This window comes from Lutjanus erythropterus, chromosome 13, assembly GCF_056507025.1.
Source record: "Lutjanus erythropterus isolate fLutEry1 chromosome 13, fLutEry1.hap2, whole genome shotgun sequence".
NCBI lineage: Eukaryota > Metazoa > Chordata > Actinopteri > Lutjaniformes > Lutjanidae > Lutjanus > Lutjanus erythropterus.
Window position 1 is genome coordinate 19,298,319 of NC_139329.1, and position 23,057 is coordinate 19,321,375.

The window sequence follows — 23,057 nt, forward strand, 5'->3', positions numbered from 1 at the left end:
CAGATCCCAGTAAAAACAAATGTGTGACAAAGTATGTTTGTCTGTATGGGACAACAGGACATGTCACCAATGATGAGGTGATGTCTTTTTGGAATGTCTACCTAACTCAAAAAATACACATTTCTGTCTCTTGCTTTACCCTCGGGGTAGCACACAATATACAACAGATAAATACTTTGTTGTAGCTGTATTTTCTTTCCTTTGTGGTATTTTCATATTCATGGGACATCATCTCAATATGTGAGATGGTGGGACAGAGAATAAAAATGCTGTGCATTCCCACAGGAAGTGGACTCCTGGCCACCTTACTTCACAGAATCCCACTCAAGAGTCGTAAATCTCATCATGTAGATTTCGTCCCAAATGGTTGATGCTATGTCAGCATTAGCCTTGCACAATTCAGGATTTAAAACATTTTCAACCCACAAAATGCAGATTTTTACAAATTTATTAAGACGTGAAAAACAAGTGTGCAGGACTTCTACAAGGAACTTTCATACTTTGTTGATTTTGGAGGCCCCTGTGGACAAAAGTATTAATCTTTCCATTGTCATAACCACAAGATATAATATCAAAAATGATCTACATAAAAATCTTCTCTTTCTTCCTGTTACACTGTCTAATGTACTTCTCACTTTACCTTTGGGGAAAAATGTAAATCACCTAATTTTAAGGAGAATTGGACCTGATGGAAGCCGTGACAAATAACATTATGAAAACAGCCAATCTTCTCTCCGATGGTCTTGTCCCAGTATGAGTTAAAAACTCTTTGCAGTAGCTTTAAGTAAAGTGGACAGGAAAACTAAAATCGGTTCATCATGGGTTCTTTTTCCTCTTGAACACCTGCTTATTCACAGATTGGTTCAAGCCAGGACTTTGTCACACATTATAAACGTTCCAACAATGTAATTGACTGGCTGATAACTTGATTGTGTTAGAATGCGCATGATACGCAGGTAGAGTTACCAAGCCTTGGCAGTGTGCTGTGTGTCACTAGAGAGCATGGCCTGTGCTTTGCCTTCGCCCTTCACTCAGCATCATGCTGAAACACAGCACAAGTCTCTTAAGCCACCCAGCCTTTTTTTCCTGACGAGTGACCACTGCTATCCGCCATACTAAAAATACTCTTAAAGAAACAGCGTCCGCAAGGCATCGCTGCACCCTTATCGCTACTTCCCCCTATTCTTATCTCGCTTTTCCCACCAGCCCCTCCCTCTGTGGCCATGTCATGGGAGAATTCTAAGGATAACATAGTTCACGCCCCCAAACCCTGCAAATCAGTGAGCAGGAAATCACTGTTGATCAGAGTCACACTGGCAAAGGGGAGAGGGATGGGAGAGGACGAAAATCAGTGGGTAGGATAAAAATACATTGAGTCTGATAATGGAAATGAGGACACTAAATTCACAAATACAATAAATATGAGAGCATCATCAACAGATGTGATGAAGTCTCAGCGATGCTCTAAATAGAAAATGAAGGTAGACATGGCAGAGCTGCAGCTGCTCTTTCCTGGAACTGGCAAATGCCTTGAGTACCAAGTGCTCACTGTCTTTTCTTGCATCACACATCTAATATCTGCAGCCAGCAGTAGCCTTTAATAAAGGCACAGGGAAATGCACGCATCTGCATTGTGTTCCTTTCTTCCTTTTTACGGCAGAGGGGGGAAGGCTGTGAAATACACATTTTAACCACGTGACAGAAAATCATTGAAGCAGGCCAAATTTATTCACGCTGCCACCAAATAGACAAAACTAGAGTCACTGGCGGCGTGCAGAGTGAGGCTATATTGCTGTTGGGTGAACAGAGTTGTTTGCTGTTTGGCAGAGAGGTGGGCATCAGAATGTTTGTAGAGGTGCTCTGATAAGGTCTAGACAGCAGGCTGTATATAATTGAAGAGGTGTAAAAGAAGATGGGGTTTTAGACTACCAGAGGACTCCGACCTCAGCAGTGTACAGTGTCAGAGGCAAACTTTGTTCAGTTAGCAGTGCATATTTTCCTTTCGAAGAAATTCAAACTGATTCAATATCATTGTTACTAAAGGGGTACAGAGGTTCTCATTTCTATTTCAGTGTGAGGAATGATTTATAAATCAATTAATCCAGGCTTTTCATCATATCTGAAAGTATTCACACACCTCAAATCTATTCAGCATTTAGCATTTACAAACACACATACTTTGTATTACTGATGACCCTTTTTAACATAAATTATTATGTTTGTTTAGCACTTTCAGGCTGGTTTTAATCAATCAATTCACACCAGTATGGAAAAACAACTTGCGAAGGCTTGAAAGTAGCTTTAGTCTATCAAAATGAACACCATGTCTGATGGCTTGTTGTTGCAGATGTGTTACCCCCTTTATGCTAAATTATGCTAATGCAGTTATAAGTGCACACTTATTTGGAAAGTCTGCACTGCAGTGCCACGCAGAAAAAAATAAATCAATCAAGCCTCTAAAAAAGTGTGTAATAAATGGGTTGAAACATCCAAAAATACTGGCACTGTAAGCATGAAATGCTACTAATAGAGGCAGAAGTTGAACATGAATGAATGGACAAGTGGACTTGTAATTGCTGAATTTCTAGACATTTTTGCTTTCAATTCTCTCTTAGTATTCCTCTCTTGCCTCTTGAAAGCTACTGGCGAAAACGAGAAGATGACCTTGCATGTGTGCTTGAGTGTGTGTCCCGATGATCTCTAAGATGGGGACCATGGAGAATAAGAGGCATCACTTTCTGGTGTGCTTTTCATCTTGAGTTATGCAGAATACTCTAATATCACCTTCACTGGCACCTGCTTGGCGTAAGACTGCAGGGCAGAGAAACTGTACCACTTGGTGTGTGTGTGTACATATGTGCATGCCTGCGTGTGTGTGTCTATGTGTGTGTTCATGTGTGCGACTGAGTATGCACACTGTACTCAACCTGCCCAGGGAGAGGATCCATTCTCTCATCAAATATTCACCAGCAACCACAGGCTCCCAGCTGCCTGCTGCTATAATGCACACACACATTGCCGTGTTATTGGTGCCTGATGTATTCACAGCAAAAAGTGGTCTATAAAATGTTTGAGCAGTCCATTTTGAGGATCATTTTTCAAGTTTATGCAGCTCAGTTTCAAGTGTAACTGCCACACACCTACACCTGGATACAGCAAATCTCTCACTTGAGCGCAAACAAGCTGAGTGAAATCCCAGGTGTGGATCAACTCAAAGACATGTGGCCTGCTCATGCATCTTGCAGCTGTTTGTGGAATATACTGCCCTAATGTGCCTGCCATGTTTGTCTACTGAGGTAGTGCTAGTATTGACTAACAAGATCTAATAGGTTGATGAAAGATGTACACTGTAAAAAAATCATACAGGAATTTAGTGGAATCAACAATCCTCTCATTAACTTAATGTAAATATATACATTTTACTGACACTTAAAATACCTTGTATTTGCTTTCATAGCACTTCAGAACTTATAAACATGACTTCTTCTGACTGCCATCAACTTATTAAATTATATTTCTGAAGAAACATTATCAGCATTAGCAGACTTCCCAGCATGCATTATTTTAGGGTAAAAACTCTTATAATATTTCCTTCTTCTTGATAATTTGAAGAAAACATGTATGATGAAAACTTGCTGTGTGTCTCTAATACATTTTTAGATGAATCATGTTTGCTTGTGGTCCGTGATGAAGGAGCAGATTCACATAGTCTGTCCAAAGCTGCAACAAAGAAGCTCCAACAGGAGCGGCTGAAGCTCAAGTTTGTCATATAAAATGAATAACTGATTTTTTCAAACTAAGAAAAATGTAAAAGGAAGTCAAATTTGTTTGAAATGTTTGTCAGAGAGACCAAAGAGTTGTTGGTTCAAGTATTTTTTTTTTTTTTACAGTGTATAAAGAGGAGAGGGAGGGAAATAATTAATACACATGTATGCATCTACTGTGCATCAGTCTTATTTATGTACAGTGCTAGTCTGTATTCAGCATTGTGATATGATTCACTTCCATCTACTGCATGCATTTATGATGACATTTAAATAACAGTGGCTTTAAAAGGAAAAAAGATACATGTGACTTGAAACTGATGTGACTCATGAACCTATAAATTATAAATGTCTAAAACTCCATAAAATGGAAGTTTGTGCTGATGTACAATCACAGCCAGCCTAAAATGCCTATGGTTTAATAACAAACAGGAATGTAAATAACACATTGTTTTTGTATTGTAACAAATAGTAATTAAAGCAGTGATGTTGCTTATTGTATGTTGCATCATCCTGCACATGAACAACACAGCCAACAATCAGGCTTAAGAGTAACAAACATATTCTAGATCTAATTTGTTCCAAAATAAAATGTATGTTATTTCAGATAAATCAAAAATGTTCCCCTTAAGTATAGTATCATACTGACAGAACACAGAAAACCATACCCTCCTTCACAGACACTGAGTCGTAATTCATAATTCACCACAGATACAGAAAAACAGGCAGCTCCACTGAAAGTCTGTTTATTTTCAATGTCAGAGAGTTTTGTAACAGGCCCCTGACAAAGATGCACAATATACATCTGCTACCTTTGTAATAATAATATTCCACTGTGGGAATTAATTTCATATCTGACTTGTTTCATGTTATCATGAAATACGGGCCAGTGCTGCAAATACAATTGTTTGGGTTGATGGACAGTGAGAGAAATTAATTCAGAGAACTCACCAAAACACTTAAGCATATGCAGCTCTAACATTATATAAGGATATTATTTGCAAATATTGATATTTCTTTCTTTTTATGTGCTGCTGAGACAGATTTGCAAAGTTCGATTGTGTTTTGTTGTTTTTCTGCTGTAGTAATCTGAAGCAAGAACATCGTGACAAAAGCTGAGAGTTAATCAGTGATGTATTACATTTCAGACAAATCTACTTTAATCACCTACAAAGTGTAAGTGTTCCATAAGATGATTTGATGAATGTTACTGAAGATTTCATAAAGGATGAACAATCTGCTTAATACTTTTAATTAGATCACTCATACAAATCCTTACCTTTCTGTGGGAGAAATTCTGTCTTTGTAGTTTTATCCTACCTTGCAGCCTCAAGCAGCATCTCTCAATGCAGCTTTGAGTCACAGGGACCGGCTGATTCAGTGCTGAGTAAAATGTTGTCTGGTGCTGTGTTTTCTCAACTCTTATCTTCTCCCTGCAGAGGGGAGAAATCTATACATTCATCTAAATCATCAAAATATCACAGTTGTTATCTGACTATTTTTCATTTAAAAGAAGGATTCAGGGATTATATCAGAGAAAAGCAGATGAATGAGTGTAGTTCTGTAGACTCATTTCATGCAATTTTTGGTCTATAATTGATTTGGATCGTACATTTTCTTGGTGTATTTTATAAAGAATGACCTTTTTGCGGACAGACAATAAGATACAGTATACTATATGTGTCAACAGCTTCAGTATTTTATTCCACATTCTCAGAGAGAGAGAATATTACCGCAGGCATATTGATTAGACAAGTGGAGCGGCCCAGTCCACACCTAACTCAGTCCAGTGGAACAGGTAAACATACTGGTGGCCTGCAGCATAAAATTAAACACAGGACCTTGAATATTCGGTCGCACTAAGACATAACAAGCCTTACTTCACATGAAATTAGACAAAAACCTAGCAATAATATGTTCTTTATTACACAGTAGTTGTGCTCTGTTAGACCTTGTAGGACTTTGTTAGGGGGTAATTATGGACACATTACAACTTAACTGTACTGTAAACTAAAGTGTAATTTTTCCCACCGTTAGACCCTTATTAGGTTTTCTAAGAGGTGAACTTTTGAGACATTACAACTGAATTGTGAACTAAAGTGAAATGTGTCCCTAACTACCTTCTAATAAAGTCTAATAAGGGTCTAAGAAGGTAAAATACGTGACTTGTAATGTTTTATTAGTGTACTGTAAAATAAAGTTTGTCTCAATATTCAATACATGCATTTCCTCAGCTTTTGGGATCTCCAGCAGTATATATAGAGGAATTCCTGTGACTATGCTGAACGAATGCAGAGCTCCAAGCATTCATATTTCATATCACTGTATTTATAGTCAAGCTTTTGTAAGTGATCCTCGAGTGAAACCGCAGAATGTGTATAGTGGTGTAGCATTCGGTGTATAATGCTACACTTTCTTATTTCTGCTCCTCCTATTTTCCCTAAGATGCAGAGTCAATATGTTGCGTTGATTGACTGCACGTGCTTTTTGTTGTTTAACAGCCTGGGCCAGCTGTTGGGCCTGCCACGGTGCAAAAGGTCAGAATGATGTAATGAGAAAGATGCAGGGATAAAGAGATGGATTAGAGGAGAGAACAACCCCCGCAGGGACACAAATGTAGTGATTACAACCAGATTAATGACACAGCACTCACTGCGTCACACACACATGCACATGCATTCATGGAATTGGCATTACTTTGACTGAACATAATGTTCTTTAATGCATGCAGATGCAGCAACATCCACCCAAACAAGTTGCACAGAAGGATTTAATATTCACACGTTCTGCTGGAAATGCGTTCCCAAAATAAAAACTCATGACAGTCTATTGTTGTTATTTTTTAGCTGTGCTAAACAGCATTACAAATTTATACCTGTCTGACATGTTTGCTTTCACCATATTTTGGGGAATCTGTGTTTTCTCACATGCATCAGACACCTGTCCCACTTCTTTTGGCAGACAGAGTGTTCAGGTTGCCAGATAAGGCAGCGATATTGAAATTCAAAGACATGTGGTCCCATGAGAGGCAGAGCCCCAAGGTGAGGAGAGCACAGAGCTTAACATCACACACCTCCTCTGTTCTTTCCTTTTTCCTCTCCGTTTCCTTGTCACCGCTTCACTCACTTCACACTTTCCCTCGCACTGACTCACTCTGTCTCCTCTGCTTTCCCATGGCTATCAGCAGTAGGAAAAAGCCAGATGATCTACGCCTCCCATCTTTCTCACTCCCTCGGCTGTCCTCCGAAAGCCTCATGTGTGTGTGTTGTGAGGTACGTGAGCTGTGGGAAACATCACAGGATGATGGGTGGTAGTCATCTTTTATACATGTAGGCTCCTCCCATGCAGGGATCATGAAGAGGCACATGTGCAGCCCAGTGAATCATGTTGTATGAATGGACTGAATTTTTATTAGGCTGTGTGGGTTTCTTGTAGGCAAATGTGGGACACAAATAGACACGTGCACAGAATTATGTTTAGCAGGGGCCAGCCTAACTTCTCTTTGTGCTGGTTATTAAATGTTCTGACTGCTGAGGGGAACCACTGTACCTCAGTGACAGCTGTGTCAGCGAGATAACACGCCGTACATGTTGACTCGCTGCTTGTGTGTACAGTGTGTTGATGTCTATATTATTTCAGATTCCCTTTTATGTACTTTACGCATTTTGTTGGCTTATCTGTGTGTATGTATGTCGTCATCATGTTTATTGGTGACAAATATACACCTAACTTCAAAACTAGAGCCCCTTTTGTCCTAACCTGATATGCAGGACTAGCTACTGCCTGCCTGTGCTGCTACTGATAGTCGCTCCCCTTTGTTTATCGGATCACTTATCGATGTGGAGAGTATTGCGTTTGAGGTTTAACCTTCACTTGTCGCACCTGTGAGCCAAGAACATCCAGAAATAAACCAGAGATAGGCTTACTCTGTCTGAACAAATGCTAAAAAATAGTGACACCTTATTTGAAAGTGTGTGCATAAAACAGTGCATATGTCATTGCACTGTCATAACCATGTTCATGAAGGAGTCTTTATGAATGTTTCTGACTTATTAAGTCTGATTTGATCAATTCTGTAATTTTTAATTTAAAGTTGGCATTATTTGAGATGTCTTTGTTATGACAATCTGACATTAACCAAGACAACATTAACTGTCAGTGTCTTTGTCAGGAAAATTTAACTTGATCAGACTTAAAGGAACTTTTTACCTTTATGGGTTAAGGTTACATTATACTATGGTTGGTTTTGACACTGGCTGTCATGAGACCATTGTAAGTGTGTTATGAATATTTTCCTTGCCTTCAAGTAAAGTGGTACCATTTGGACTTGCCATGAAGATGTCATTAAATGTTGTATGACCAGTTTGATGATAGCATCCAATTAGCTAGTTTACTTGTTAAAGCAGTCTAACAGCTGTATGCTGTTATCTGTAGCTGGCATTAGCTAGTTATCTCAGTTAGCTGTGGAGCTTGCTGCCTAATTAGCTGACTCAGCCCCAGGGTGCCAAACCTAGCAAGAAAATCACATTGGTACTGCATTCACTGTCATCAAACTGCCCACCGTCGGTCTTGGGGGCTGTGTTCAGCCTGAGTCAGACTCAGCTAGATGCTGACGATGCGAGCATAACGGCCTGGGCAAAAATGCCACTCAAACAGAGATGAGACACAAGCGAGATGAGACAACTTGACATTACCAAGCTTCAGGAAACTGTTCAGCTTAGCATTTTAGCATTTACATTACAATATAATGTCCTATCCGGTTGGTTGTCATAAGACCATTATAAGTTTTATAAGTTATTAATATTTTCCTTGACCCCAGGTAGAGTGGTATATTTTGAACATTTCATAAAGATGCCATTGAGTTTTATTATAAAGTCAAATTCTTTTGTAGTGGTGTCATTAATAATTTCCTTGACCTCAGCTAAAGTGGTACCATTTGGACCTGCCATAAAGATGTCATTAAATGTTATAAGGCCAAATGACAGGGTAAGATTACAAGATGAGAATGGGTGGAATTCAGGACAGGGAGTTGAGGGTGGGCATGTTTTTACAGAAGAATTAAAATAGAATAATTTAGAGTAGCATCATTCGTTATTAATGTCATTAAGATCAGTTACAGATTCTGATATGACGATATGAAGCTGTGTCCTGGCACGGGTGACAGGTGTGGTACAGTCATTTTAAACGCCTTTTCAGCTGATAAGATTTTCATTAAGCTGTCAGAGCTTACAAACACATTTTTTGGGGGGGGTATTTTTCATCACAAATAGCTCCTGCAGTGGCAGCTGCACTCTGTTATCTGGTTAAAACTGGTCAGATGACATCAACCATTACTTATGATAACCTCATCAGAGCAAAAGCAGTTTTTAAAAACTAAAAGCAGGAATTACATATAACTGATTTGTTCAGAATATTTTTACAAACTCATATGTTATTCATAATCTATAAGTATATTGGTTAATTTTCAGGATTCGGGATTGAGGACAGCTGCTTGTCATTTTCAGTATGTCTGGTCACTAGATAAAAGAGTACAGTACCAAGGTGATTTAGCTTACAGAGTTAGCTGATAGACAGATACTGTCGCTAGTTTAAGTGTTTCTGAAGCAGGCTAACTGCTGTACTTTGTAGCTGGTGTTAGGTAGTTAGCTTGGTTAGCCATGGAGCTTGCTGCCTAATTAGGTGACTCAGCGCTGGAGTGCCAGGAGCCAAACCCTGCAAGAAAACCACCTTGGTACTGTTTTCCCTGTTGTCAAACTGGCCACTGTTGGTCTCAGAGGCTGCGTTCGCTTCTGGTCCTGGCGGGATTTGCAGTCCAGCCAGACTAGATGCTGACAACACTAGGATACTAGGAACACTAGGACGACTATACCTCCATCATCAGTTCTGGAAAAAAATTCAAATTTGAACAATGTGTTTACTTATGCACACCCCTTCGAATACAGTGTAACCAAAAATGATAACAAAATGGACATTGATTTGATTGAAATCGAAACACAGTATATTTTATGGTAATATTAAAAGCAGTAGTGCAACAGATTTGCTGTAGTGAGCACCGATATGAATGCTGATCAGCTAAATCCAGAATATGAACAATAGTTTAGAGAGGATTTTAGCTTGCAGGTCATGATGAAATAAAAAAGAGAGAGTTTATGAAGTGAATATGAAGTGAATGGTATGAAAGTGAGACATTTTGCCACGGGGGTGTGTTTTGCTAGCTTTGCATGTCACTGATAACCCTGAATCAAAAGAAGAAGAGAGACAGTAGGAGAGACATCGATCTGTTCATATCTGCTGGGCTTTCATCCTTGTTTACACAGACATGCCCATAAAGATTTGTGTGCAAACATCACAAAGACATGTACATATGCAGTACACGGTACTGTACTGTACTGACAACCTGCAGAGTGTTACTTGCTGTAGAGGGTTGTCTACTGTTTGTCCCCTAATGTTAATTTCCCACTGCCTCATAACCTCATTCCCTCTCTGACATTTTCACTTGTAATAAAGCGTTCTGGTGCATTGGCTCCTGATAGAAACAGCACTGTGTGGGGACAACAAAGGCAGCGGGGAAAAAAGGGAGAGGGATGCCAAGAGGAAAAGGATAAGCACTGTCATCTTCACACAGCGACAGAAACATGTACAGCAGCCTCTGTATTGTAGTGGCCTTTGACCTTTTGATCCCTTTGTAGATCAATGAATGGATTGGGAGCATTTCATTACATTGAATTAGCCTCATGAACCTTAAAATGTATGTATTTCAGGAAAATAAATATGTGCAGCTCCAGATTCAAGTGTGCATCTGTTCCCCAAGATGCTCAGATGGCATCTATCAATGGGGTCAGAAGCTCCATCCAGCAGGCAAATGCCAGCTTCAGTCCCAGAAGAGGAGAGGACACTTTGAGCTTAACTAAGAGGACCAGTCTCCTACATGAGAGTGTGATATATGGGTGGCTACAGGGACCATTGGCTACAGGGACCCAAGGGCCAGAGTAACTGTGTTAAAACTTGACAGAGAGAGGAGAGCGAGCTTTGATGAGGAGGGGAGCTGAACTGGTTCAGAGCCTGTTGCTATGGTAGCCATGTGGAATAAATCAGCAGCATGAATTCCATTCTCAAATGCCTTCAGCACCCCACCGGCTCAGGTAGACCTAGACAGAATTTGAATGAGTATGGAATCCCAGTACGCAACTCATTGTGAGAAAAAAAAAATCATTACCAGTCCTTACTGGTTGTACTAGATTTTGTTAGAACTGCAACTAATGATTATTTCAGTTTTCTCAATTCATTAGTTTGTCGTTTGGTTCATAAAATACAAGAAAATGGTAAAAAAAAAAAAAAATCAGTGTTTCACAAATCCCAAGATGAAGTTCTCAAATGTCATGTTTTGTCAACAACCCAAAAACATTCAGTTGATTGTCATAGAGGACCAAAGAAACCAGAAAATTTTCGCATCTGAGAAACTGAAATAGGAGAATTTCTTTTAAAAAAAAAAGAGTCAAAACAATGAATTGACTATCAAAATAGTTGGATATTATTTTAATAGTCAATTAGGTTTTTGCAGGTGCAGAATTTGTATTTCTCCAGTATATGGCACACTTTGCACGATTTTTTTTAAATAATAACTCTTTGTAATAATGAAAAAGAAAATATTTCAGTTAATTTAATTTTATTTTTGCTGAAATCAAGTGAGTACTGCACAATGGAGATGCACCTAAATCTAAATACATTATTGGAAATATATTTCATAATTAATCATATGCCCATAATTAATCATTTTGATGCTTTGTATGTACAACAATTGCATTGCCAGTGACTATTAGATCAGAAAAAAATATTCACCCAATTAAACAAGACCTCTGGTGTTAGCCACACACAATTTTGGTTTTCTATCCGAACACAGATACACAGACAGATCATTTTGTTGCTTGACCAGAGACAGGTACAAATACTGACGTCTCTGTGCACCTCCACTACACAATGTTCTCTCTTTACCTCTTTCTTTCTGCATCATTGGCTCAGTTACGGGTGTGTATGTGTGAGTGTGTGTGCACGTGGACTGAGCATACTTTGTCATTATTGATGGCTAAACTACAGAGGTGACACCGAGGAAGGATGGTCCATCATTTTTTAATGGCAGGTATTTATAAGGAGTAATAAGCAGACACAGTACTTTCAATCTTAGTCTTAGTTGAAGAATATTCAAGGAGAATGACAAGTGGTGATATATTCCGGCCTTGACAGAGACCAAGCGATTGTTTTTTTGTTTTTTTTAACCACATTATGAATACGGTAAAGACAACAAGGTCAAAAGTATAAAGTGACAAAATGAAGAGATCAATAAGGCACGACATGGGAAAAGAAGTGATCCTCCAGACTGTATTATTAGCACAACCACCAATATATTTCACTAACATCAGTTTGTTTGATGTTTCTGTCGTCTCAGAATGAACTGAATATTCATGAGGCTGACTCATCAGTTTTGCTAATGACACGCTTGGACGGTCACCCTAACATTTGTCTTTTTTTTTTTCTTCTGAGCAAATTGTGGTGTTCTACATTGCTGTTTGTGATGGTAATTATGAATCCCATCTGCAACATCATTACAGACCAACAAAAGGGGGAAGGAAGGAGTGATAGAGGGAGGAAGGGAGAATAAGTTTAAGAGAAAAAGGGAAAGAGGAGGGACTGACTTTTTGAATACACAGTTATAGCTGATGTGCACGTTAAGACCACCCTGAAGTTTAGATAAATAAAATATACAATACATACAATACTGTTGGTACATTTGTAGACACTCAATAATAATAATAAGAATCATAATGATATCCACTGATAGGACCACTTTTCATCTACTGTAACAGTTTTTACAAGTGCTTAAATAGTCATTATTTCCATTGAGGGCATAATTATAACTAAAACATGCCTCAAATATCCATAATAGTGGCATTGCAACATCTTACTGTATGCACTGTGGCCATTGGAACCACATACTCCACAGCCATGACCACATTATAATCAAATCTTAGAGCTCTAAGCATTTTTCACTGTACAAAAACAACAACAACACTATATTTTCCAGTTTACGACATCTAAACAACTACAGAACTCAGCTGCACTTTATTTTCCAGTACCCTAATCAGATGTAACAGGCTGTACTTTGTATTAAATTAGCAAAAAAAAAACTTGAAATAATATTATTACACTTATTCAGAGGGTAGTTAGGGATACATTTCACTTAGGTTACAGCACAGCACAATAATGTGTCCCTAATTACCCTCTAATAAAGTCTAATAAGGGTGTAACAGTGGAAATTAATGAACTTTAGTTTACAGTACAGTTCTGTTGTAATGTGTCCTAATTTTCCTCTAATAAGGGTCTAATAAAGGGTTGAATACTGTCTAATAAAGAACATATTATTTCTAGTTTTAGTCTATTTTGATACAAAGTACAGGTTGTTACATCTAATTAGTGTACTGCAAAATAAAGTGTGACCAGGAACTCAAAGTAGAGATCAAGAAAATAAGTTATCATAGTACCAAAAAAGATAAGAAGGCCGTTACCTTTAACATAGCTGTTTTCTCTCATAATAGATACAGTAAGAGTTTGTCATATCAAGCCATTGAATGAGAGGTGGAGCAGAGGTTTCGTGTAGCAGTCTCTGTGTGCGTTTGGATCGACAGCTGGGTTGGGCTGGGTCAGTCCACTGGAGCTGATATATTTATATTCTGTCTCTTCGGATCAGAGGCAACATCGCCTAATCAGTCGTCCATCTTTTTCCCAGGGCCTCTGCTCTGCACTTACAACTGACATTCATAGTATTTACCCTGGGTCTGCACCAGATAATCAGTTTACCCAACACAAAAAGGCAAAATGCTGCTTCTTAAAATAAGTGGGAACATCACAGTCAAACTACTGAGTGATAAATGTAGCTACAAAAGCAAGGCAACCTGCTACTGTTGTTTTTCTGTTCTGCTCTTGTTGAAAGCAAAGTGGAAACCTTTTACATGGTGCAAACATTGATTGAGTCTGACCTTTGGACTGTGTGTGTGTGTGTGTATGCGTGTGTGTGTGCGTGTGTGTGTGGGTTGGGTGGGGGGGGGCATGTTAGTATATGTGCAGTCAGTCTGTGCTCTCCTCAGGTGTCTAAGGTGTGCCTGGGCGCTCGGTGGGAGTTCTCCTCTGCTCTCCCTTTCCCTCTTTTCTCGCCGCTGGGAGGAACATACTTCCTTTTGGTCTTTTTACGTTTCTTATCCGTGCACCACACTCTCTCGCAGTACTCCTCTACTCTCTGGGCGTCCCCGTAGCCAATCAGCTGCAGAAACTCCTTGTACCACAGCCTGGAGTGGGGCCCTGGGACTGACGATGGTATCAGAGCCCTGGGGCTGATGCTGGGGCCTGGTGGGGGGCCCGCTGAGTAGTGGCATGGAGCTGCAGCTTTCTCTCCCTCCTCGTCATTAGGCCTGTGGATTGCTGACTCCACCCTCTCCCCTCTGAGCACGTGTAGAGAAACGCGTAATAATGTGTGCACGTATCCGTGCTCCACAGTCTGGCAGACGTACACACCAGCATCAGAGCTCCTCACTCGTAAAAACAGCAGCCCATGGGAGGTCATGATGACCCGCTCATCACCTCGAACCTACATGGAGAAATAAAAAGCAGAATATTTTTTTTCTTGCCATTGATGTTGCCATTATTTGAGTCCAGCAATTCAGACATCTGCTGCACTGCTGCAGCATTTGTTCTTCTCCCGAGAGGAATTTTAATTAAAAAAACCTGCAGAACTAAATTAAGGAAAGGATAAATTAAGGGATGGTAGTACTTCAATAGTGCACTCAATACAGCTACTCTGTACTTAAGGTTCTCTGAGCCATATAACCATTCCAGGTTTCTGTTTGCTGTACATGGTGCATGTATAGATATAATGTTTAAATAGAAATGTTAGAGACATAAAACATTCAAATTAATTCTTAAGCTTTTCCCAAGATTTTGAAATGAGTGGCACTGAGACTTAAGTCACCACCACAGTACAATCAATGAGAAAGAAATATTATTTGTGGCACTCCATGCATGGAAAACTAAATATAAATACTCAACAGCATCAACATATATTTCCAGAAGTGATATCCCAGTTACTCATGACAGTTTACAATCCTCACAAGGCAAATGTAAATACGTTACTGCCTTGAGCACAACAAATGAAATTACATTCAGCTGTACGTCAAACTATCTGCATGGTCAGATGGATCAGTGGGGGTAAGAGGAACAATATGTTTTTGAAATTGGAGTACACTGTTAGTGGCAAAATATGATTTGTGTTAACACTAGAACAGTTTTCAAATTTATATTTGAAATAACTTAATTGAATTAAAAATACAGTGCTAAATACCAGTAAGCAGAACAAAACCCAGTGATACATCCTGGAAATATTATATTATTTATTTATGCTTTTTTAAGATTATTTTTAGATCCTTTTGCCTCTATTTGATAAGGACAGCTCAAGATATTGGCTGCAGGCAGGAGTCGAACCGGCAGCCATTGCAGTGGACTGATAGCCTCAATATACTGTATGGGGCTTATGCTCTACCAACTGAGCTACAGGTGTGCCTATTTATTTTTTATATTTTAGATCAGGTGTCTAGCCTTTTTTTTGCTCAGTAAGTTGACATTTGAATTGTTTTCATGCACGGTTCCATTAAACTCACCTCATGTCTGTCTCCTCCTTTCTGTAAGAACCAGAGGACCTTTGCTTGAAGTGATCGAGGGACGCACTCGAGTAAAGTGCTGTTGCTCTCTACACCGTACACCAGCCTCTCCTCAGCTCTGTGCCATTGTTCATCTACACACACGCACACGCACACACACACACACAAATACAAGATAGTGAGCACAGGACACGACAAGGACCTGCTATGACCTTTCATCATATCTATAGAGTGGATTGTTCCACCCCAGTCTTCTGCCACAGTAGAAACACGCTAACCTCATGAGGAGTTGATATTATGTCATATTCAGTCCAGTGCTTCTGAAAATCTGCATCATTTCATTGCTTGCACACAGTATTTGTCTGACAAAATTCTGAGATATCGGTGCATACACACAAGCATGCCCATGCACACACACACTCACAAAAACACACACATCACACAGTCATTTTATACACTAACCATCAATTTGCAGCCCATTGCACAGCTGGACGGCGTTGCCATGGCGCACATCCTGCCGCCTGAATCGTCTGCTGAGATGGGAGCAAGGGAAGCAGAGAGAGTCATTTTGAACATGTGATGAGGTGGGTGAAAGGAAAGAAAGAAAGAGAGCAGAGAGGGAGAAAGGCAGAGGGAAAGGGTAAAGGAGGTGATCAGGTGCATACTGATCAACATTACATAACACCTGGCTGTCATGTCTCTAGGAGCCTGTGACTTGATAAACCAGCCTGTGACATTCAGGCCAAGATGCAATGATGGTGCTGGCAAAGGTGTGAAGAGCTGATATCACACAAACTCATCTGCAGGGAGAAAAAAGAGCTGTCTCAGAGGGTGTGTGTGTGCTGTTACCTCTTGGTGTAGATTCCAGCAGGGTAATATCTGGAGCAGGTGAGACCATCCCAGGCACAGTAGGGGTCTCTTGCTAGACAACAATCAGCACATTCTGAGCCATACAGGTCACACTGATGCAGTCTGACCTGGGCCACGCCCACTTCTGAGCCCACATACAGCTGTTGCTGTGGAGACAACAACAGGGGGCATTAATATCAAGATATGGTTTGAGTGGAATCAAAGTTTATGTACATGCTTTCTGTCTTTGACTCATTTATCTGGGTTACACAGTGGTAATGGATTTGGAAAAACACAAATAATGTGATGAAAATTTCCTCTAGCAAAGTTGCTCATTATCATGCAGAAACAGTCAGCTCCATCATTACCTGGACATGGTTAAAAAGGACGTATCTGCCTTAATCAATCAAACATTTAATGCACCAGGATTCCCTTAAACTGAAGGATATTATATATACCTCTATATCTTTATCATAGAGTTTATATTTCCATTGCAAAACAGAATCTTTAGATTTATAAAACATTTTTTCCATATCTAATTTTTCAATAGCCCCCAGTTCAAGGGGAGGTGGTGGTGAGCCTCAGACAGTTCAGAAAACTTGGTTTAGCTAAAACTGAAAAGTATGAGCATGAAAAAATATATATCTTAAGTAAATAAATGCCAGTCACCCATGTTATACTTTGTAGGCACAACAATAGCATTACCAATGAATAGGAAAATGTCCCATTGTATACCACAACCACTTGTGGTGTTCCATGCAAATACAGATACAGATAAATTTATTGGTTTGAACAAATACAGACACAAATGATGACATCTCTTTGCTCCTCTACCTTGTAGCCACATGTATTCTACATATAAATAATGTCAATAAAAGTAATGAAAACTGTTGCAATGTTAACATCTTGTGGCTACACAATAGTATTGCATGACTTAACAACAAAACAGGATTGAGACTGTGCTCTTACCCTTTTAGGTGATATTATGATCTCTCTAATTGGTGCTGGCACCTGCAAACAGGAAACATTTCAAAGTATTTCAGAAATGAAGCTGAATCAGTGGGTCATAATATGCTATAAGCATAAATTAACAAGAGCTGACACAAAGTTCTTTGTCACTGCAGGCTTTCTGTCATGCTTCTATCCATCCCAAATCAGCTCTTAATTAAAATGGCAGCAGCCACTGCCTGCAGACTAGATTTTTTGTGTATTCCAATCACTCTGAAGATCTCTCAGTAGGCTGGCTGCCCTCTCATGATGGAGAGGACGCAAATTAGCAATCATTGATTTCAAAACAATCTGTCTAATAGTGCAACTGCAATAATAATGGGCTGTGATATACAAGCAGTAAAATGCTCAGTTAAAAGTCTACTTTGCTTTCACATTTTCTAGCTAAAAATAGAGTACCTTGAATACTTGCAGCTCTTCCAGCAGCACCTCCTCCATAGTGTCTGTGTCTTTGTTGTAGATGGTGATAACTTTCAGCACCACTGAGTCATCTAATGGAAGAAGACATTCGTGTTACGTACACAAAGGTTTTACAGGTAATAGCAGGAAATTCTTCTCTTTTTCACAACCAGTAGAAAATTTCAGGCTCATAACTGCCTCAGTTTATGCAGCAACTGCTACAATAGTGTTTCACATAACGGTAACACTTTATTTAAAGGGATGTGCATAAGACTGCCATTACACAGTCATAACCATGTCATGGCACCTGTCATGAACATGAAAGAATCTTTATTAATGTTTATGTCTGTGCCATTTGGTTATTAATGTAATTTTAAAGCAAAGTTGGCATTGTTTGACAACTTGACATTAACCAAGACAAAAATGCCTTATGCCCTATTACTATTTGACATTTTTATCAAGATAACATAACCTGTCAATATCTGTCATGACAACTTGACATTTTAAAACTTAAAGAAACAGTTTTAGATTAATTAATGCAGCACTGGTTAATGTCAAGCTCATAACAAAGACATGTTTTGTTGATGTCAAGTTATCATAGCAAAGACATTACTGGCTTGATTAATGTTAAGTTGTCATAACAAAGACAACTCAAACAATGCCAACTTTGCACTTAAAATGACATAATTAACTGACACTTAATGACAACAACCATAAACATTCATAGAGACTTCTTTGTGTTCATGATTTCTTTCGTTATGTAAGGAGTAACATGCATATTGTTAGTGCACTGGATTCTGCATTATCGTAGCATGTATTCATTTTTGACATTATTTACAGTTTGTGTACCAGTGCCGATGTAGAGAACATGGTAATGTCCATCCTGTGCTTGGACTCTGTCCACAGCGATCTGTGTCAGCTTTCTCCTGCCTGGCTCAGTCTGCAGCAGGACAGGTCTACGGTGTTGGGGAAGCACTGGACGATACATCACGGGATGAGAACGCACAAACCGCAGAACCTCATCAGGAAACTCCTTTGAGCTAGAGAAGCCACCACCATTCACTTTACTGGCACACTATTGAAGAAATGGTGTGCCAGAAATAAAGAGAGCAAAGGCGGGAGCAGGGGCAGAGATAGAAGAAGGCCATTAATTGCATTGGAACTTTATACAGTGTAGAAAAAAGCTGACATGCTGTAGTCTGGCTCAGACTGTCCCTGTATGACCTGCTGAGGTAGCTACAACAGTACTGACATTCACCACAGCTGGCCTACATGCTCTCAACACTGTCCCTCTCAAAGGACGTCTGTCGTAGACACAGACTAATAGAGAGTGCTGTGAATGCATAATGTTGTTGTGCGTCAGGCAGTGAAATCCTATAAACATTCCTATATCCAGACTTTAAGACTCACTGATCCAGGTCGAGGGTAGGGGACTCTGTCCTCGTAAGGTGTCCAGTGATGCTCAGGTCTCTCTCGGTAAGCAAATGGACCGTTAAAGGCTGCTCTGATATCCTCCATGCGATAGACACATACTGCATAGCCTTTAAACACCGCACTGCAAAAGAAGGTTTTATGAGTGATTTGATGAATGATAGAATTGTGACTGTATAATGTAATGCTGATGTCATCGTCCTCTCACCTTGTTGTGCTAAATAGGCCAAAGATTTCTGGGTTTTTTCCATCCTTGTTCTTGAGCACAAATACATCCTCTGAAACACCAAATGCAGAGGTTATTAGCTGGTTGAGGTATTTTGCAGGTTGATATTTCTGTGTTTTGGTGAAATGAAAACTTCCCCCTGAGAGGTGACTAAACCAGAGGTTCCCAAACATTTTTAAATCAATATTAAATCTAGGATCACAGTCAATTAAAATAGCCACCCCTATTTCACTACTTGCTGTTCCAACCTCTAAAAATGTGATAGAAATTAAAATATTGTCACATATGGACACATTCAGAATCATTACGACTTTTTACGTTATCATCTCACATGCAGCTCACTTTATGCCCCAAAAACATATTTGACAAAAGTGCGACGACTACTAGGAAAAGCTTTAGCCGGGGGCAGCCATATTGTAAGTGTTACACCTGCTAAACATCAGTTAGCATTGTCATTGTTAGCATGTTTGCATGCTCACCTTAGTTTTTAGCTCAAAGCACTGTTGGGCAAAGTCCAACTTCAAAGAGCTGGTAGTAAAAAGTAGAGTGCCTTGGGGAGCTACGTAAATCAAGGTCTTAAGATTAGCTTGAGAACAGCTTGGGAAACAGGTTAAAATCTCTTTCATCCTGCAGCAGACAGAATATGTTTTCCATCCAGATGGTCAGGAGAGTTGTGTGGATTTTGGAAATGTCTTCAGAACAGCAGTAAATGACTTTCAGGGTTTTTCAAAGATCACTGTTTATTTATTTTTCAGGGAATGTAATGCTTGGCTCTCGACTTGAATACAATAGTAATACATTAGATGCACAATGGGGTGTTACACTACTGGCTGTGCATCTTATGGGAACAAGTGTTGAAATATGTTGCTGCACTATTAAGTACTGGTTACCACTATTGCATGAAAATCCCTGAGAATCTCAAGGGATGTAGATGCAGATGTGTGTGCTACTATTAAACAATAAAAACTCATTAACAACAAATAAATAAGATAGCATGCAAACAATCTCTTTGTAGCCCTACCAAGCTCATCAAAGTGTGTGTCAATGCCATTTGGTCCGGCCACAGAGCAGATAAGGCGAGTTTTCAGGAAGGAGCTCCATCTATTCACCAGCATCCTCTGCCCTCCTTGATCATTCTGAGAGATGGAGGCAGATATGGAATGTGAGAGCAGTACTTTGGCTTTAGCAGGATCAGGCCCAGAAATCTTTAGACAGCATTAGCATTCTCACCGCACAGACCCGCCCGACACGTGTATATACGGCCTTGTTCAGCCCCTCAGCATCCGTCTCCCGCTCAGTGAAGAAGAAGTAAACTTTATCATCATCTCTGTCATCATTGTCAGGAATAACTGCTGACCCCACAAACTTTGGTTCTGTTGGAAGAAGAATTTGCAACAGAGACTTGGACTGAAAAATGTGAAGTTAAGTTAAAAACAGTTAAATTGTGGAGGTAGAAGTAGTGATTAGGTACTGAAGCCTGTTACAAACTGTTAATTTTAAACTAATACTCATTTTAGCTATTTTATGGTGGCTATTTCTTAAAATTTTTCAAACCAGGTCTGAGAAAAATCTCTGTGAAGAAATTGTTTAATTATTTTAAAGAAAAGTTCATGAATCCTCAAACAGAACCAGTCGTGACGAGAACAGTTATATCGCCATCGTGTGGACAGCATATAGTACACTCATTAAATGCATTAAGTTGCATTAAGGGTCCTTTTTACCCAAAGAACACCCTTTGAAAGAAAGAGTTCTTCAAGGAACGCTGAGATCTTTGAAGTACATTCTCACAAACAAAATATTTACACTATAAACATGCTTAAGATTTATTTCCACAAATACTATATCTTTTGGCACTCTCTTGAATTTAAAGGGAAATGTGATAATTTTCCTGTAATATAAACCAACCGTTGAGTTGCTGCCTGTCGTCTCTTTCAGTGCGTGTGTAGGTCTGGTTGTTAAGTCGACACAAAGCACCGTCATTCTCCCAGTAGTCAGTGTATAGGCCAATATACAGTTCTCCTCCTAATACACACACACACACACACACACACACACACACACACACACACAAACCCCCTCAATTAATACCAATGCATATGTTATAAAAAGTTCAACCCATTTTGCTGTGATTAAAGTGCTGGCATGAAAAGAGACCACAAGATGGCAGTATCGACTCTCAATACTGCCTCCTCAGCATGGAAGCATGGTATGTATTCATCCAGCTGTAATGAAAACATGCATTGCAGTCTCACAACTGTGCTTTTAGCTCAGCTGATGGTGAGGTGATGACAAGCAATAGAGTGATCAGTGTCTTACTGGAGAGAGTGGACGTGCAGGGACTGTTAGGATCGTATGGACAGCGTCCTCTGCCACTCATTACACTGTCTTCTTCTAGAGCAAACTGTCTGCCCTGAGGACAACACATACAGAAAAAGGCACAATTATTCATACACAAATATACGTGAATATAAAATACTGTAAGCACACACCCGAAAGCCTTGCAAAGGCTTTTCCAGCAACCAGCAAACCACAGTAGGTGACGTGTGGAGAGACAGATAGAAGTGAATTAGAGAGCAGGGGGATCAGAAAGTGATGGATGAGAAGAAGGAAGAAAGATAGATGAGACAAGGAGTGATGGATGACCAAATGAAGGACTGTTGTCTGAATGTGTATAACCCACCATTCACTGCTCTTTTATCATAGTGGGTTCAGTATGTCTACTCTTCTCATCCTGATGTCCTGCACAGCAGGTGGCAGAAACGCACACATGTACATATATACACACTCTGAACTCCCTCTAGAACCACAGCTCATATGCTGTGGGCCACAACAGTGTTTATGACTGTCACTGCCAGATCAGAGGGGGTGTCACATAGTGATTTATGAGTAGCCAAGGAGCCCTACTGTGCTGTGACTACGGCCCTGTGTTTGACTGCAACACAAGTCAGTTTCTGGGTTAAACTCATCCATCATGTGATGTGGTCTATCAAAAATAAAGGTAAAATAGGTAAAATTGGCTGAATCAATACTACTCTGCATGCAGGACTCTGAAATGTGGGCTGTTTTTTTCATTTCTTGATGCATTAATACTTGATTTGTTGGTCAGTGGCTAGTTTGATGAATGGCGATTGTATTTTCTATCATGGTTTATCGTTATCTAAATATTATTCAGCTCAACCTCAACGGTAATTGCAGAGTAAATGTAATCTCATACGCCATGTATGAAATTTATGTGAGGCAATCTCCGAGAGATTAAGTTGCTTATCCTGGAGTTTGTTCATTCTGTGAGCATTCCAATAGTATGAGAGATGGTTGAGCTTGGTTCCTGGACTGGTCGACCTAGTGGACCAGTGTTGGAATGCAGGGTGGAAACCTTCTCCCCTCCTCTTTACTCTCTAAATCCACACAAACACACACACACACCTAAGGCTGTTCCATGTTTGACATCTGGGAGATAAGTGTATATGTGTCATACTGTAGACAAACATTCTCGCACAGATGTATGCAGGCAATTTTGAATGGACACCAGTATGCACGGAAAACACTCCCCCGTGCTCAAATCCCACTCAGGCAGTTGAGACACACATTTAAAATTGACCCCAGAGTGAGAAAGAACATTAGTTATCCCTGACCTAAAATATTCTCCTACAGAAAGCAGCACCTGGCCTGTTCTCCTTC

At 39.7% G+C, this 23,057-nt stretch overlaps 1 protein-coding gene across 2 annotated transcripts in view; it reads right to left on the minus strand.

Annotated features, from left to right (window-relative positions):
- Positions 1–11,413: 11,413 nt before the first annotated feature.
- Positions 11,414–23,057, minus strand: part of sema3e (sema domain, immunoglobulin domain (Ig), short basic domain, secreted, (semaphorin) 3E) — a 28,563-nt gene continuing 16,919 nt past the window's right edge. The window contains exons 5-17 of one of the 2 annotated variants that reach the window (XM_084733808.1): positions 21,696–21,789; positions 21,285–21,401; positions 20,610–20,752; positions 20,401–20,515; positions 19,362–19,431; positions 19,133–19,277; positions 18,572–18,797; positions 17,723–17,814; positions 17,285–17,326; positions 16,316–16,482; positions 15,929–15,996; positions 15,467–15,600; positions 11,414–14,400 (exon numbers count right to left, since the gene is read on the minus strand). In XM_084733808.1, the coding sequence (XP_084589934.1) occupies positions 13,900–14,400; positions 15,467–15,600; positions 15,929–15,996; positions 16,316–16,482; positions 17,285–17,326; positions 17,723–17,814; positions 18,572–18,797; positions 19,133–19,277; positions 19,362–19,431; positions 20,401–20,515; positions 20,610–20,752; positions 21,285–21,401; positions 21,696–21,789 (1,914 nt within the window). In that variant the 3' untranslated portion in view covers positions 11,414–13,899. Of the gene's footprint in view, positions 14,401–15,466; positions 15,601–15,928; positions 16,000–16,315; positions 16,483–17,284; positions 17,327–17,722; positions 17,815–18,571; positions 18,798–19,132; positions 19,278–19,361; positions 19,432–20,400; positions 20,516–20,609; positions 20,753–21,284; positions 21,402–21,695; positions 21,790–23,057 lie in introns of both variants that reach the window. The other variant, XM_084733807.1, reaches the window with a different exon arrangement.